The sequence below is a fragment of the Doryrhamphus excisus genome, linkage group LG18, assembly GCF_037039965.1.
Source record: "Doryrhamphus excisus strain RoL-2023G ecotype Guam linkage group LG18, RoL_Dexc_Guam_v1.1, whole genome shotgun sequence".
NCBI classification, from domain to species: Eukaryota; Metazoa; Chordata; class Actinopteri; order Syngnathiformes; family Syngnathidae; genus Doryrhamphus; species Doryrhamphus excisus.
In genome coordinates, this window is record NC_136374.1 from 8,718,335 (window position 1) to 8,734,905 (window position 16,571).

General features: G+C 42.7%; 1 protein-coding gene across 2 annotated transcripts; it reads left to right on the top strand.

The window, feature by feature from the left end:
- The first annotated feature begins 693 nt into the window (after positions 1-693).
- Positions 694-2,561, top strand: sp7 (Sp7 transcription factor). 2 transcript variants are annotated; one of them, XM_058055212.2, is made up of 2 exons: positions 694-729; positions 1,227-2,561. In XM_058055212.2, exons 1-2 carry the CDS (start codon positions 694-696, stop codon positions 2,559-2,561), a joined length of 1,371 nt encoding a protein of 456 aa, XP_057911195.2. The 2 variants fall into 2 exon arrangements, with proteins under 2 accessions (XP_057911195.2, XP_057911196.2); XM_058055213.2 differs by having other exon boundaries at positions 694-714.
- Positions 2,562-16,571: the final 14,010 nt, after the last annotated feature.

The window sequence follows — 16,571 nt, forward strand, 5'->3', positions numbered from 1 at the left end:
TTTCATCAGCGCCTGACTCCATCATGACATTATTCTGCATGTTTTATGTGATAATCTCCTCTTGATTTTAACCACCTGATGCTGTTTTTCCTCTCCCCTCGATGCAGCCGTCACGTCTGAGACAGCATTTAACTTTCAGTGTGTTGGAAACCGGGAGAATGGCTTAAACAAGAATAATAATAAAAATCCTGACTAAAAAAAAACCACAAGCTCAGGCCCGAGTCATGTATTTTTTTACATGATAAATGTAGCCAATGAGCCGTCGTGTTCTTTTGTGATTTTTCCACTCATGACTTGATTTTCCACTCTCCTGCATTTGATGAACATGAACATTCCAGGTCGTTCATCTTGATGGGAAACCTCTGCTGGATGCTACAGTTGGACATGATATGGACTCCAGTGAAACGGATGATGGACGAGAAACCCATTCAAGCATCTCACTCCGCAACAAACTTGACATGCCGTTTGTTTGGGGAGGCGGGTTTTTATTCTCATCCACCAATCTGCATCCACCTCCCCCTTCGTTCCCCCCTTTAAGCCTGTAATTAGGGGGAGTGGAGTGGGGCGGGCTCCCGGAGACTCAAAACACTTCCCCGCGTTGCAGCCTAACTTCTTCCAAACTGTCCCGGGACACTGAGCTGCACCTCTCCCGCCCCCCCACCTCAGCTTCCTTTAGGATTTTGTTTCTCAGGGATGGCCGCATCTATTCTGGAGGTAGGGAATCTAATTGTAAGTATGCAGACTGTTTTTTTCTTCTAGTATGTCAATACTGATTTAAGGTTCGAGTCCAATAAATGTTGCAAATATGTTGCAGTTTTTCTTAGAAAACAAGTTTCTTTGTTGTATTTTTCATGTCCAAGAAGGGGTAGTCTATCATTTTGGCAGCTGGTAAACATATTTATATGGTTAGATTTGTTTGCTAGCTTTGTTTACAGAATAAAAGTGTGCTATATCAATGAAACGGTCATGCAAAACATGCATACTGTACTACAGGTGCACATATTTCCAGGACCTGTGTAGAGGGTTCGAGTGCAGATCAGAGCAAGATTAGGTCTTGCAGATCAGAGTTTTTAAGCGGAACTGAAGCCAAGTCACAGTGTGTTCCCTCCGCAAGCATAAACGCAGCACTTTGAATCCCGAGGGCACAGGCAGAGCCATGAGTTTGGTGTTAAGTTGACACTGACAGAGCCGCCAGACTCATGTCTCATGTTCTTCCTCCCCCCCAGGAAGAAGCACGCTATGGCTCCAGTCCTCTGGCTATGCTAACTGCAACCTGTAACAAGTTCGGCAGCACCAGCCCAGTCAGGGACTCTGCGACACCCGGTAAGAACAGCAGCACCACGCCACTTAAGAAGCCCTACAACATGACCTCCGACCTTCAGACAGCCAAGAACGCTCGCACCGCAGACGGCAGCGGCCTGGCGGACTCCTATAGTGGCTCCTTCACTACAGCTGGAGGCGGCGGACTGCTCACTCCGACTGGAAGCCCTCCTCCCACCACCGGAGGCTACACTACAGAATATAACCCCTTCTCCCACTCCTTCCAGACATCCGTCTCCCAGGATCAGTCCTTGTTAGTGTCCAAAAGCCACGCCACGGCGGACTGTCTCACCAGTGTCTATACCTCGCTAGATATGACACACCCTTATGGCTCCTGGTACAAAGCCGGCATCCATCCAGGCATCACCGCCGCCCCTGCTAATGCCACGTCTTCTTGGTGGGACGTCCATCCCAACTCCAATTGGCTGTCAGCGACCCAGCCTCAATCGGACGGCGGTCTCCAAGCTTCGCTTCAGCCGGTGGCGCCTCAGGCTTCCCTTAGCCCACAGTTGCCCAGCTACAGCACCGACTTCACCCCCTTAAACCCAGCTCCCTACCCTTCTGTGGGTCTGGGCTCCTCCTCACACCTCCTCCAGCCCTCCCAGCACATGCTGCCCCAGGACATGTACAAGCCCAAGCCTGTGCAAGGCGCGGGGTTAATTGAGAGTCCCATGGGGTTAAAGCCAGCGAGGGGATCAGGGGGCTACAGCGCAGGTACGACGCCCTCAAGGTCCTCCTGCGACTGCCCCAACTGCCAGGAGCTGGAGAGACTGGGGGCGTCAGCCGCGTCTCTGAGGAAGAAGCCGGTCCACAGCTGCCACATCCCGGGTTGTGGGAAGGTCTACGGCAAGGCCTCCCACCTGAAGGCCCACCTGCGCTGGCACACGGGTGAGAGGCCCTTTGTGTGCAACTGGCTCTTCTGCGGGAAGCGCTTCACCCGCTCAGACGAACTGGAGAGACACGTGCGCACCCACACGCGGGAGAAGAAGTTCACCTGCCTGCTGTGTAACAAACGCTTCACCCGCAGCGACCACCTCTCCAAACACCAGAAGACCCACGCAGACTCGGCGCTGCAGGGGAAAGCCGTGACCGCCGAGGGAGACGCCGACCACCGGAACGAGGAGACAACGGAGCTCAATGTCGGCGCCGGCAATCCCGTCACTGACCCAATCGCCAATGGAGACGAGAAGATGGGGGCGCCCGCCGGGGTGGAAAACAGCAGCGGACTCTTGGAGATCTGACAGATTTTTTTAGAAATGTGCTGGCTTCAAAACAAAACTATTTTATTTTAAATACAGACAACAATCATTTCATTTCCCCTCGCTTGGACTGTAACCAAGTATCTTCGTGTAAATAGGAGCCTCATAAGAAAACATCTACAACACACACACACATTAAGTACAAGCAAGCATGCACGCAAGCACGAAACAAGAACGTGCGCTCACATGTACAACACATCCACGTTTATTGAAGCCAAAACGCATTTTTTTGCCTTTCAAATGAGACCAACCACTGGGGGAAATTGAATCTGCACAGGCAGAAGGAAAAGCGCTCCGAAGCCACAAGAGGAAAGTCGTTTCAGAGCGAGACTTTTGGTCAGGACGGGCGGGCTCTGATGGAGCATCGCATGCCTCGGCGCAGAGATCTGATTCGCAGCTGTACTTTGATACTTTTAGACATTCTTGAAGTAATCAGTGCAGTGTTGCCAGATACAGTATTTTGCCTTGTAAAAGTGTTTGTTTGCCTCTCAATGTGTGTAATTTAACTTCTTATCATTTAATTTATGTCTTAAATTATAAACATTGCAGGAAAAGGAGAAAGGGAAGGTAAATTAGCATTTAGCATTAATTTAAGACCTACTTTTTTTCTATTTATTAGTTATAAAAAGGAGTTTGGAAGTTGAAGATTTATTTATAGATCTTGACATTTATCTGTGTATAAACTATTTCTATGTTTTTTTTTTGTGAAGTCTTCCACACCGTACATTCTACAAACGAATCAAGCCCCCCCCCCCCCACCCTGATATATTTACAACATTTTAAGGTGTGTTTTGTATGTCGTTTCTATATGAACTGTAAGCTTCCCTGTCAAGAGAAGAGTTTATGGACTTTCATAGCAGATGTGAAATAACAGTCTTTGCTTTTTGTATGTGAACTACGTGTAAATAGTGAAGCCCACGCTGGTGTACATTTCATAGTGTGGACTTGTGATGAATTATGGTGCTTTTAAAAAGTAAAGACATTTCAAAGCATTTTTTTTTCTTACCTAATTTTGTGTTTTTTAGGTTTGCATGTGGTTCGGCGCTCTGAGCCAAACCAAAAAATACTTTGTTAAGAAACTTGGTGTGCACTTTGGTGCTGTTCACGCTACTATTTTTGTCATGGCACTAGACGCTGTGCAGTAAAAAACATATACATACATAAATTAAGAATAAATATAATGTATATATGGGCGGCACGGCGGTCTAGTGGTTAGCGCGCATGTTCTCCCCGTGCATGCGTGGGTTTTCTCCGGGTACTCCGGTTTCCTCCCACATTCCAAAAACATGCTAGGTTAATTGGCGACTCCAAATTGTCCATAAGTATGAATGTGAGTGTGAATGGTTGTTTGTCTATATGTGCCCTGTGATTGGCTGGCGACCAGTCCAGAGTGTACCCCGCCTCTCGCCCAAAGACAGCTGGGATAGGCTCCAGCACCCCCCGCAACCCTCGTGAGGAAAAAGCAGTAGAAAATGAATGAATGAATAACGTATATAAAATATAAAATAAAACATTTTTGGGACGTACTACGTGACGTAACTCAGATGTTCCAACCCAAAATTCCAACTGCTGGGTTAAATATAGGTTTACATTCTGAATACATTCTGCTATAGATGACCTTTGGCGCTCGTCCAAAGTAAGCTGGGATAGGCTCCAGCATACCCCCACAACCCTGATGAATATAAGCGGTACAGAAAGCGGACGGATAGCTAACTCCTTCCCATTCAAACCCTCCAGCGAGCTTGATGTTGATGCTCTTCTCCAATTTCAGATCAACATTTCCAATAAAAGTGACTGTTTTAGTTAGATTCAGCTCCAGAACCCTCTTTCTTCAGTTGCCATTGTTCATTACTGACAAAAGCTAACAACCTAAATCCTCCCTTAATATGCTTCACACACTTATTAAACATATTTTCAGTATAAAATGTATAACTACTAACCACTACAGTAATACCTCATTTACCGTGGTCAATTGGTTCCAGAACCCGACCATGGTAGTAGGATTTCTTATTTTTAAATGGAATATTTAGAAAACAACCTTCTAAATCCAGTTTTTAACATTATTAGAGCCCTCTAGACATGAAATAACACCCCTATAGTCACTTTTACACTCTTATCACCCAATATAATAGGGGAAATAAAAGAAAATAAGACAAATAAGGCATAAAAAAGATTAGATATTATAAATATTTAGTTCATTTAGCCAGTTTTATGCTAAAACATGTTCAATTTGACTCATAACACTTATTCAACCACAAAACAGCAATGACTCAAATATGATTGAATTCAAATGAATCATTTTGGGAACCGTTTGATAGACTGAAGCCTTAAAAGTTTTTCACTTTTTGCTATGGTGCATTCAAAGACTGCAGAAAAAAATCTCAACAAAGTTGGGCAAAGTATAAAGATATAAACATGTAAAAAGTGTGGGCTTTTTGTTTACCTGTATTATCACATACCCTTAAATACTCATACTCATACTGTTGTCTCACACAGGTAAGAGTACATGACATTTCAACACCAGTATCTGACTGGCTGTGCCTTTAACGAATGAATAGTACCAATAGAGCCAATTGAACCCAAACTCACCCAACATGACAAGTGTGAACGCACCTTTAGAAGAGATCCTTTCTTCTATGCTTAATACTTGTCATTGTCATTTATAACCACTGAGGTGAGGTCTCACCTTCCGGCACAATGACTTCCAGTCACTGTCGTCCCATTCAAGACAATTGCTCCCCTCTTAAAGCTGTAGAGGCGTAATTACTGAGAGCGATGTCAGTGAAAAAGACGGGGGAGAAGATTAGCACCGATGACTTGTGTTGTGGTGCTCAAACAAAAGGGGACCCCAATTGGAAGAGGATGTTGTGAGAAAGATGTGGAGATATGACCATAAACTGATGAAAATGTGCGATCTGACTTTTTTTTTTAAAGCTGGACTTCCTGTCAGGAAGTTCAAAGTTTATGGAGAATCATAAAAATGCTTGAGGTGGGTGGAGTGCCATCTTAAAATAAAGATTCTTAAAATGCATCTTAATGTCGTTAACAGGTAATATTACAAATTTATAAAGTACATTTATTCATCATAAAGGTGCAAAAAATAAAGCAGGATCCTCCCCCCCAGAAGCATTTACACTTAGCAGTGCTGCATGGTTCCAATTTAGGCTTTCTAATGAGCTGTAGTTGAGGTCAATTTATATAAAACGACCCGGGACCGACTCTGTCATCAGGGAGCGCCGTGTTTATGGTGGTCTGAAGTGGGAGCATGGTCCACGGCATAAAAGACAAGCAGGGGGGAATGAAGCTTGGGTGTGTCACGGCAATGAGGTCGGTAGGGAGGGTGGGGGTTTTGGAGAAGATGGTCAGTACCGCTGCCATTTTTAACACACAACAGCGATGGTGGCCTTCACGTTATTTTTACATTTTTATTTCAAAAAGACTAGAAAACATTAAACCATATGAGGAAAATAATCATGCAAGGGACCACAAGGTGGACACTCACACTTTCCATATGTCTTAGCCACTCGCTAGTCCACTTGTACTCATATTTCATGTGATTTAACACACTTGCCGAGACTTTATGTCTGACGGAGCACCTGTTTAATGGACTTTTAAACGTATTTTTAACAGTGACGAGCTTCGCCTTGAGAGTTAACGCTTTACGAGAACATTTAACTGCTTAAAAAAAGCAGTGAACCGAAGAGCATAACATGATCTACCTTCCTACACTCAAATAATAAATTATAATAATAAATTATAATAATAAATTATAATAATAAATTATAATAATAAATTATTATTATTATTATTATTATTATTATTATTATTATTATTATTATTATTATTATTATTATTATTATTATTATTATTATTATTATTATTATTATTATTATTATTATTATTATCTCGCCCGAAGACAGCTGGGATAGGCTCCAGCACCCCTGCAACCCTCGTGAGGAAAAGCGGTAGAAAATGAATGAATGAATAAGGAAATTTGTTCCTTTGTGACATCACAAAGGGGCAGTTTTACCACGCCTTTTGAAACAGAGTGTTTTGAGCCATCCCAAACTTCTTTCAGGGCTCACTTCCAAATGTGCAAACCTCATTATCTGAAACTATTGCATAATTTAACACAATATACAACATTGTAACTACATTTATAGGTCAGAAAAGTAGAAAAAAGCATATTAGGTCCAACCAGCGTGTTATTTTTGTGCATGCATGTACAGCCTGAATTGGTACTGTACCACACCAGGAAATGTTATGATACATTGGGATATGCATATTCATAGATATTTTGTCCTATCAAGTAAAGAGAGGAAATAATACAAGATAATAATTGTGTATTTTGTAAACATGATGTTGTTTCCTCTCTGTGATGTCTACACTTGATAAACCAAAGGAGCCTCTTCCGCACAGGTTGACCTTTCTACCTCTTGCTCTCTCTTATCTCTAATGTTTTGCTCTTTAAGCCCTGTCACATTCCCCTTCCTCCTCTCCTCTCCTGGGGTCATGTAGGGGGGGTCATCAGGTCACTTGACCTTATCTTGTTATTACTTACAACCTCTCTGCCCAGCCTCCGGGCGAGCCGACATTCTTTTCCCTTTTTTCTCCTCCACACACCTGTAGACACCTGTGCTTTTGTCTTGCTAGCAACCCTACATAAGCCCCCGCATCCCCCCCCCCCCACCCCCCACCCCTCCCATGCACCCGTGCCTGTGGCTACATCAGCACACACACCATTGTGTGCCTCTACCATTCAGCTCAGGACATTCATTAGCATTTGGTTGTTGAAGACTTTTTATTTTGAGGTAGTCATTGTGTGAGCGCTGGAACACAACACTAATGCTATTGTATGTCAAAGCATGTTTGACTGCACGCACACAAGCACTCACACTAATGCTGTAATCATTCTTAACCATTATTCATAGCACAGGCGTTGCTCAAGGGAGTCAAATGTAATCTAGTGCCACCAGCGCACCTGAAAAGATGCTTTTCAACCAATCTTGTTCGTGTGTTACAATTTGACTTTTCAGTCCAAGGTGTGTACAGTAGATCCCACAGCTGGGAGCCTGGGTTTGCTGGAGCCTATCCCAGCTTACAGGGCTGGACATGTATTCGACTTGTCAGATGCAATCCCTTTGATTGAGTCTGTTTAAACACACCTACCACTGATACTACCAATCCCTGTATAAACAACAATAGCTGCTTCTCTGCTGGGAGTCATTCCAACACAGTTTTTTTTACTATATCAATAAATCATGCTGGGCGGCACGGCGGTCTAGTGGTTAGCGCGCAGACCTCACAGCTAGGAGACCAGGGTTCAATTCCACCCTCGGCCATCTCTGTGTAGAGTTTGCATGTTCTCCCCGTGCATGCGTGGGTTTTCTCCGGGTACTCCGGTTTCCTCCCACATTCCAAAAACATGCTAGGTTAATTGGCGACTCCAAATTGTCCATAGGTATGAATGTGAGTGTGAATGGTTGTTTGTCTATATGTGCCCTGTGATTGGCTGGCCACCAGTCCAGGGTGTACCCCGCCTCTCGCCCGAAGACAGCTGGGATAGGCTCCAGCATCCCCCTGCCACCCTAGTGAGGATAAGCAGCATAGAAGATGGATGTTTTTTTTTTATCTTCATGTTTGTTTGCGCACACACATGATAAAGCCATTATTGTGATAATAGATATTAGAGTGTCCCTGAATGCATCTCGCGTTCTTGTAATGACAACAAGGAAGTGTCGTTCCCAGGATGAACGGACACGAGATAGTGAGTTGGAGATACATACAGTATATGGTGTTGTAATTATATTGCTGTGTGACTGTGTGGGGACACTCCACTGTGCTACAGTCTGCCGTCGTAACAGAAACGCATGCTTACTGTGGTGTGCATGCGTTAATTCCATAAAAAAGCCAAATTAATAAAATAAATTAGCTCCCACTATGAACACGTTGTCTTTGACAGCCTTAAATAAGACAACAAACAAAATATGTCTAATAAGTGTCATTTGGTCAATCACACACAGTTTGGGTAATTTGCGTCATAAAACTTCATACAGATCCTGAGTATTCTAAAGTTTGATGTTTGCTGCTGTAATATTCCTCAACACCCTAATGATTATACACGTGTAACCGCTTTTTTCCTTAACAACAAAGCCACTTTTAAAGTTGAAACGGGGGCTACTCCCCTGGCTGCCCAGCACTAAACGAGGCCATTTTGTTTATAGGAGCTGTGGGAGGCTTGTGGGTGACTTTGTTGCCCCTTTAAAAACATAATACGCCCCCCATTTAATGGCCTCCGGATGACAAATTACTGCCAGGGTACAAATGAAGTGAAGGAAATTGCAACGTGTGACACATCGTAAGAAGTTTGAACATTTCATAACTCAATCACAGGCTGCAGAAGATGAAGACAGGAATGATTCATATCCATCAACGAAAACGATCTCTTCATTTATCATCTAACCATGACAGTATATTTGTAATCAGACAAATTATTCATTTTTACATCCATCCATTTTCTATGCTGGAGCCTATTCCAGCTGTCTTCGGGCGAGAAGCGGGGTACACCCTGGACTGGTGGCCAGCCAATCACAGAGCACATATAGACAAACAACCATTCACACTCACATTCATACCTATGGACAATTTGGAGTCGCCAATTAACCTAGCATGTTTTTGGAATGTGGGAGGAAACCGGAGTACCCGGAGAAAACCCACGCATGCACGGGGAGAACATGCAAACTCCACACAGAGATGTCCAATGGAAATTCGAACCCCAGGTTTCCCCGAACACATGACTGCGTGGCCAACATGCTAACCACGCTGAAAAACAAAAAAACAAGATAGTGATAAATAATAGTAGTCATGATGATTTTTATGTAGCTGTATATTGGAGCAAATGGGAAAAATATATATGTACGTATATACAGTATATGTGTAAAAAAAAAATAATGACTGAATCTGACAAGAATACAATTCATTCATTCAGTCATTAATTTAACTGCCACATTAATGATATATAAAATTCAAATCATTAATTTTTACTGACAGAGGACGATATTATTATTACATCCCAATGTGTGGCCTAGGGGTCATTTGCAGGCCTGTGACATGTATTTTATTGGCCCGTGGCACACTGTAGAAATAAAATAAAATAAAAATAACAACAAAAATGGAAAAACTACAGACAAAAGAAAGAACATAAAGAGAAAAAATGCTGACACTAACAATAATATAAAAAAAATCTGTATAACTTTTTCTAGCCCATTTCAAACATTTTTAAAACATACAAATGTCATATAATATACATATGAATGTATGTAAACACTGCGTTAATCCCTACATGTGTGGGTCGGCGCTCCGATTCCTGGTCCAACAATGTACTGTCCCTATTGCATGCATGGAAGCATTGCCAGTTGAGTATGAATGTGAGACTCTTTAGTGCAGGGGTCTCAAACTCAATTTACCTGAGGGCCATCGGAGCTAGGTTCTGGGTGAGAAAAAAAACAAAAAAAAAACAAAACGCATTTATTAAAAACTGGAAAAAAAAATCAATAAAAAAAACTATCTTCAATGCTTTTGCTTCTGCTATACCCTACACTTTTTCAGTACTTTGGTTCCGGTTTTCCAAAATATCTGATAAAACATTGTTCTCAAATATCTTAATTTTCATTTTTCTATACACAAAATAAGATTTAAAAAGATAAATAAACAAATTAAGAATAAAGACAATACATCAATCAATCAGTAATAAAACAGCAAATAAGAAAAACGTAAGAAACCACATACAGTTGGTAGAGAAATTATTTTTTTCAGATTCAAATGTACAGTATTAACAGTTATTTAACCTTTAACATGAACATAATAATTTTACCCAATTAGCAAGTTAGCATCGCACTCAGTTCCATCTGGGAGCAGCGTGGTAACTTTAACAACATGTTTGATGAGATGCTTTATCTTGACGTGTATTTATCGTTTTATTCCAAATCATTTGGGGTAACAGGGTAGGGTAACAGTATGGTGGCGGGGCAAAATCATGTTAATTGTATCCGGTGTGCACACAGCTTTAAGCTGTCATTTCAACATTAAACTTTGGTATCAAGGTGGGGGCCTCAAACTAGCGTCTCACGGGCCGCATTTGGCCCGCGGGCCGCGAGTTTGAGACCCCTGCTTTAGTGCAAAGCCCACCGCAAGCTGTTTCCTTCGACTTGTCGCATTAGTTCATCATTTATTTATCTCCATTTATGATGTTTATTCATTTTACACACCCACGCACCCTCTCTCATGGTTGGAAAAACACTTAGGCCCATTTAAACTTCATTTCAAATGTTCCCCGCTTCAGAAAACTCTTCCTATCGTGATGGGACTCTGACTGACATGCAGACCAAACTGGTCTTGTTTTCTTTGTGACGCGCAAGCCACAAAAGACTTCCTTGGAACATTTCAAGTAGAAAGGCTTTAAGAGAGAATATATATATATACATATATATATAGGTGGGGAAATTGGGTAAGAGAAGACAACAGAATAATAAACAACCAAATGGTGGTTTGGAGCGATTAGAAAAAAAAGGCAAGAGTGACAGCGAAAGAGAGTCAAGTTCTGGAACGGGAGCAGCGTGGTTGGAAGCCGGAGCCGGGTTGGCAGGGCTTTGGTGGAGGAGTGTGGTGGTTCAGAAGTCCTCCAGCGAGAGGCGCCACTGTGACCGGCGGGGGCCCGGACCGTGAGCGGCCTCAATGCCCCCCACCTCCCCTCCCACAACTCCCCCTTCTCCTTCACCAGCGGCCCTGCTACCAAACCCCTCCAACCCCAAAGCCACTGGCAGGCTGCGCTTCATTATGTTGATTTTCATATACTCAAGGAATATCTATTGTGGCTTAACACACACACACACAATTACATGTCACTCAGTAGCATACACAGACACACATGCACACTTTACCACCCCGCATTATATTAATATTTAAGGCCAGAAAATATGAATCTCTTGATCTGTGGCCAAGAACTTAGATGGGGAAAATCTTTCAGATGTTTTTTTGCACAGAGGAGCAATGACAATGTCTAACACTGCATGATGCCTCTGTGAGTAGGTACACATTTCAGAAGCATTTTATGACTGTATAGATCAGAAGTCTCAAACTCAATTTACCTGGGGGCCACTGGAGCTAGGGTCTGGGCAAGGCTGGGGCCGCATCAGGTTTTCCAAAAAAAAAACAAAAAAAAACGCATTTATTAAAAACAGAAAAATATACAAACTTTTTCATTGCTTTGGTTCTGATTTTTGACAATAAAATCTCTGATAAAACATTCCACTGTTCTCAAATATCTTATTTTTTATTTTTCTGCACAAAATAAGATGAAAAATAAATAAATCAAGGATAAAGAAAATCAATCAATCAGTAATAAATAAATATAATAATAATAAAACGGCAAATAATAAAAACTTAAGAAACCACATATAGTTGGTGGGTAGACAAATTATTTTTTTCAGATTAAAATGAACAAAGCATTATTAGAGCCCTGTAGACATGACAAAACACAACTATAGTCACATTTATACTTTTTTTATTTACAACATATTGCGCAACTGCAGGGTCTTGAGACACATGCTAACTCGCAAACTAGAGAGCTAGCGACCTAAACGGAAGCCTTCAAGTTATTTCCTTTAAACTTAAATAGCCAAAAACTTACCACTTCCACACGGATAGTAGTCATTGTACAACTTGTATAGCAGTATAGAGTTACTATCCGTTGAATATGAATGAAAATATGCTAGATCATGTTGGAAATCTACCAGCTCATAATAAAGCAGATCATACACTGCAGAATGTCGCAGTACATGTCGGAATTCATGTTTTTCTTAAGTGAACCACAGCTCCCCTGTGCCTGCAGCACACATGCAGCACCAGACCATGGCGAGAACACCATCATGCTCGACTAAAAGCAAGACACATTTATCTTGCTAGTCACTTGTGTTCCATATATAAACAATAATGGCTGTGTGACACATCTATACTGCTATACAAGCAGTATTTGACACGTTCTCTGAACCTGCTGACTGAAAACCTGATAAGAGTCCAAATTTAAAGTTGAGGTGCACTAATCATAAAAAAAACATAATGTAAAAAGATACCTGCACAATGTTATGTTCATGAAAAGCAGTGGCTCTGTTACTGGTGTCATTATTAGATTCAATTCAGGTCCGCGTCCCTCTGCTACTCTCTTCAATTGCCATTGTTCACACGCCACACAATCCAGGTTTAAGCCCTAAATATGCATTTTATACACTTATTAAATGCATTTAAGGTATACAATGTACAGATACTCACCACTGCTGGCCTGTTGCAATTCCAGAAACGATTTACCATAATATATCAACTTGTAGAGTTCAATTCCACCCTCGGCTATCTCTGTGTGGAGTTTGCATGTTCTCCCCGTGCATGCGTGGGTTTTCTCCGGGTACTCCGGTTTCCTCCCACATTCCAAAAACATGCTAGGTTAATTGGTGACTCCAAATTGTCCATAGGTATCAATGTGAGTGTGAATGGTTGTTTGTCTATATGTGCCCTGTGATTGGCTGGCGACCAGTCCAGGGTGTACCCCGCCTCTCGCCCGAAGACAGCTGGGATAGGCTCCAGCACCCCCGCGACCCTCGTGAGGATAAGCGGTAGAAAATGAATGAATGAATTCACCTTGCTGCAATTTTGCCAAATGAACTTTTGCATTTGACAGCACAAAACTATGGTGCATTTGAGGGAAATCCATTATCAGTGAAGCATAAAGTCATCCATCCATCCATTTTCTATGCCACTTATCCTCACGAGGGTTGTGGTATGCTGGAGCCTATCCCAGCTGTCTTTAGGAGAAAGGCGGGGTACACCCTGGACTGGTTGCCAGCCAATCACAATGCACATATAGACAAACAACCATTCACACTCACATTCATAACTTAATTGGTTGTTTAATTGGTTATATTCAACCACAAAACAGCATAATTTGCTAATTAATATATTCTTGACCCATGTTGATGGAGTAAAGTGTCAATGGGTTACTGTACATCATTTTTGATTGATTTGAAAGGTTGAGCGCGCAGACCTCACAGCTAGGAGACCAGGGTTCAATTCCACCTTCCACCATCTCTGTGTGGAGTTTGCATGTTCTCCCCGTGCATGCGTGGGTTTTCTCCGGGTACTCCGGTTTCCTCCCACATTCCAAAAACATGCTAGGTTAATTGGCGACTCCAAATTGTCCATAGGTATGAATGTGAGTGTGAATGGTTGTTTGTCTATATGTGCCCTGTGATTGGCTGGCCACCAGTCCAGGGTGTACCCCGCCTCTCGTCCGAAGACAGCTGGGATAGGCTCCAGCACCCCCGCGACCCTCGTGAGGAAAAGCGGTAGAAAATGAATGAATGAATGAAAGGTCCTGCTGTATAACAAAGCCAAATATGTGCAGAGTCCCTAGGTGTGTCACTGCACCGGTTCCGTTCATGTTAAGCTGAAGAGTGTGTGTGGCCGGCAAACAGAAACATGAATATGAGGTGTTTGTGAAGTGTTAAATGAAGAAACGTGCATGCTAGTCTTACTAGCAGTAAGGCCTTGCACATGCATAGTGCCCCGGTGCGACTGTGATCATTAACAAAGCAATTGCTTCAGACACAAATCCCTTAAACAGCCTCGGTTTTGGGTCTCTTTGCTTCCACCCCAACCCACCTCCTGTCTCCGCGCCCCCTTGACAGCCACCAACCACGGCCGCTGCCAAAAATAATACAGGAGCGCCACTCGAACCCCGCGCCTCGCCACAAGCGCAGCTAGGCCGCAAGAGAGGGATCAAAACACACACAAAAAAGGAAACACATCATATTGAGGAAGGAGGAGGAGGAGGGATGGCGGTGGGGGAGCACATCGGTGCCGCTCCACGCTTGACGATATCTGCTGATGATTTTGGCAACAAAAGGAAGCAGACATACTAGGGGCAGCAACCCGAGGCAGGCTGGAAGAAAGTGTGTTTGCGGACACGCACGTGCATTCTGGATGAAGCATAACGTAACATTTATTTCTGATCTCATTCAGTCAATGATTTAACCACCACGCCAATAAAAGCACGCGCATTACCACGCCAACAAATTAAACCCTGAGCCCACCGAATGAAACACGAGCGTACAAGGCAAATGATTAGCAAAAAGTATAAATAACAAGCGCGAAAGAGATAAATGGCCGGTGGTTTGACTCCCAGTAGGCTGCCCGTCGTCACGGCCGCTTCGTTCCTATGTTGCATTTGGCAAAGTGTGTGGCACGCTGACGCCAATGAATAAAGTCGTCAAGGATCCAAGCCCTGTTTCGACGGTGTCGTGGGATTAATTGCACAACCGCGGAAATAAGGAGAGCTGATGGAGAAGCGGAAAAATACGGCAGAGAAATATTTCATGGAAATGCTGCTACAACAGTTGGGCCCAGGCTTCGCTTGACTTGTGGGACCGGAGCATTTTTGTGGGGTCTCTGCACTGAGATCCAAAGTACAGCGTGATAATGGAAAAATAAGAATAATCACTTGTGTACTATCAACAAATACCGACAGAAGGCTGCCAAAAGCAGTATGAAGCTTCATATTCGTTTGGTAGCCCTCACAACAAATGCACATTGTATGAAAGTGTGTCTGCTGCATTGATGTGTGTCTTGCGTCATGAAACTCACCATAGTTGTGGGTGTTTCTGCTTAATCACTGGACCAGCGAGGTGCATTGGATGTGGCCTCCATGAGTCCTGTGTACAATGAACTGACTTAGGAGTTCATTTAAGTATACTGTAAGTTCCTACTTACACTATAACTCAACTTACACCGCAGTCTCGGAGCTAATCGGATCTTGTTCGTAACCTGAGAACTACCTGTGGCAATGGTTGAAACTCAACTTGAAAGCTCCCACCATGGTCACAGCAACATGGGTGACAACAAAAGCAGAAGCAGTATGACACATATAATTCATTTGGTACCCCTCATAACTGACATGCATTCTGTGGAGTGAACCAAACTGTAGGCCAAAGGCTATAGTTAAGTTTTTATTGTGTGTCAGCAACATTTGGTGTTGGCAATCCGAGAGATCAGAAATCCACAAATGGATAAAACTAAAAATAATTATGTCATTTGAACTTTTTTTAAGCACATATCTAAATTTCTACGTATCTAAATTTGAGAAATTGTTGCAGCAATTTTAATTACATTCATGATACTCATTATAATCCCTCAAGGAGAAATTAAATTTACATTATTTTCCAGACTACAAGTTGCACTATTTTCATAGTTTGCTGGTTCTTCAACTTAGTTAGGTGCAGCTGAAATATTAACTAAACCATATTTTCCGTATTATAAGGCTTTTAAAATATAAGGCTTTATAAAACAATGCTAAATAAGCATTAAAGTGAAACAGGCTCTTCACCCGCTGACCAAAAGTTTAAGACAAAGCCAAAATCTGGCAAAAATGTATTCAGTATCATTTTCTGTTAATGGTAAAGGCAAAAAAGCCTTTCTCTCTTTGAATGCATAAGCAAGGCCTCTCATAGCGCAATTACTGCAGTAAGACGGTCATTTGAAACTTCTTCAAAGGTCCTGAGGGTTATGGACTACCATAACTACCTTTTACTAAAAAGCCAAGTGGTAGACCCAAAAAAATATCACCGGCCCTGAGCCGAAGGATCCCATTGGCTGTCCATCAAGACACAGGATGATCCTTGGCCCAAATGAAGTTTGTTACTGGTGCCGAGTGCAGTCCAATAAGATCGGACGGTATCTGCGAGAGAAGCGTGTTAAGAACGACGCCTTCAACGCCACAAAATTGGGTGTTTGGAATTTGCACGAGAGCACTAAACATGGAACATGGAGAGAACAAGGAGATCCCACCTGAGATGTTTCCCACATGGCACTTTGGAGAGAGCAGCTAGCTGTGTGGAGGTGTTGCAGGGGGCATCCCTCATGATTGATAGCCCTCATCTGTGTGGTAAT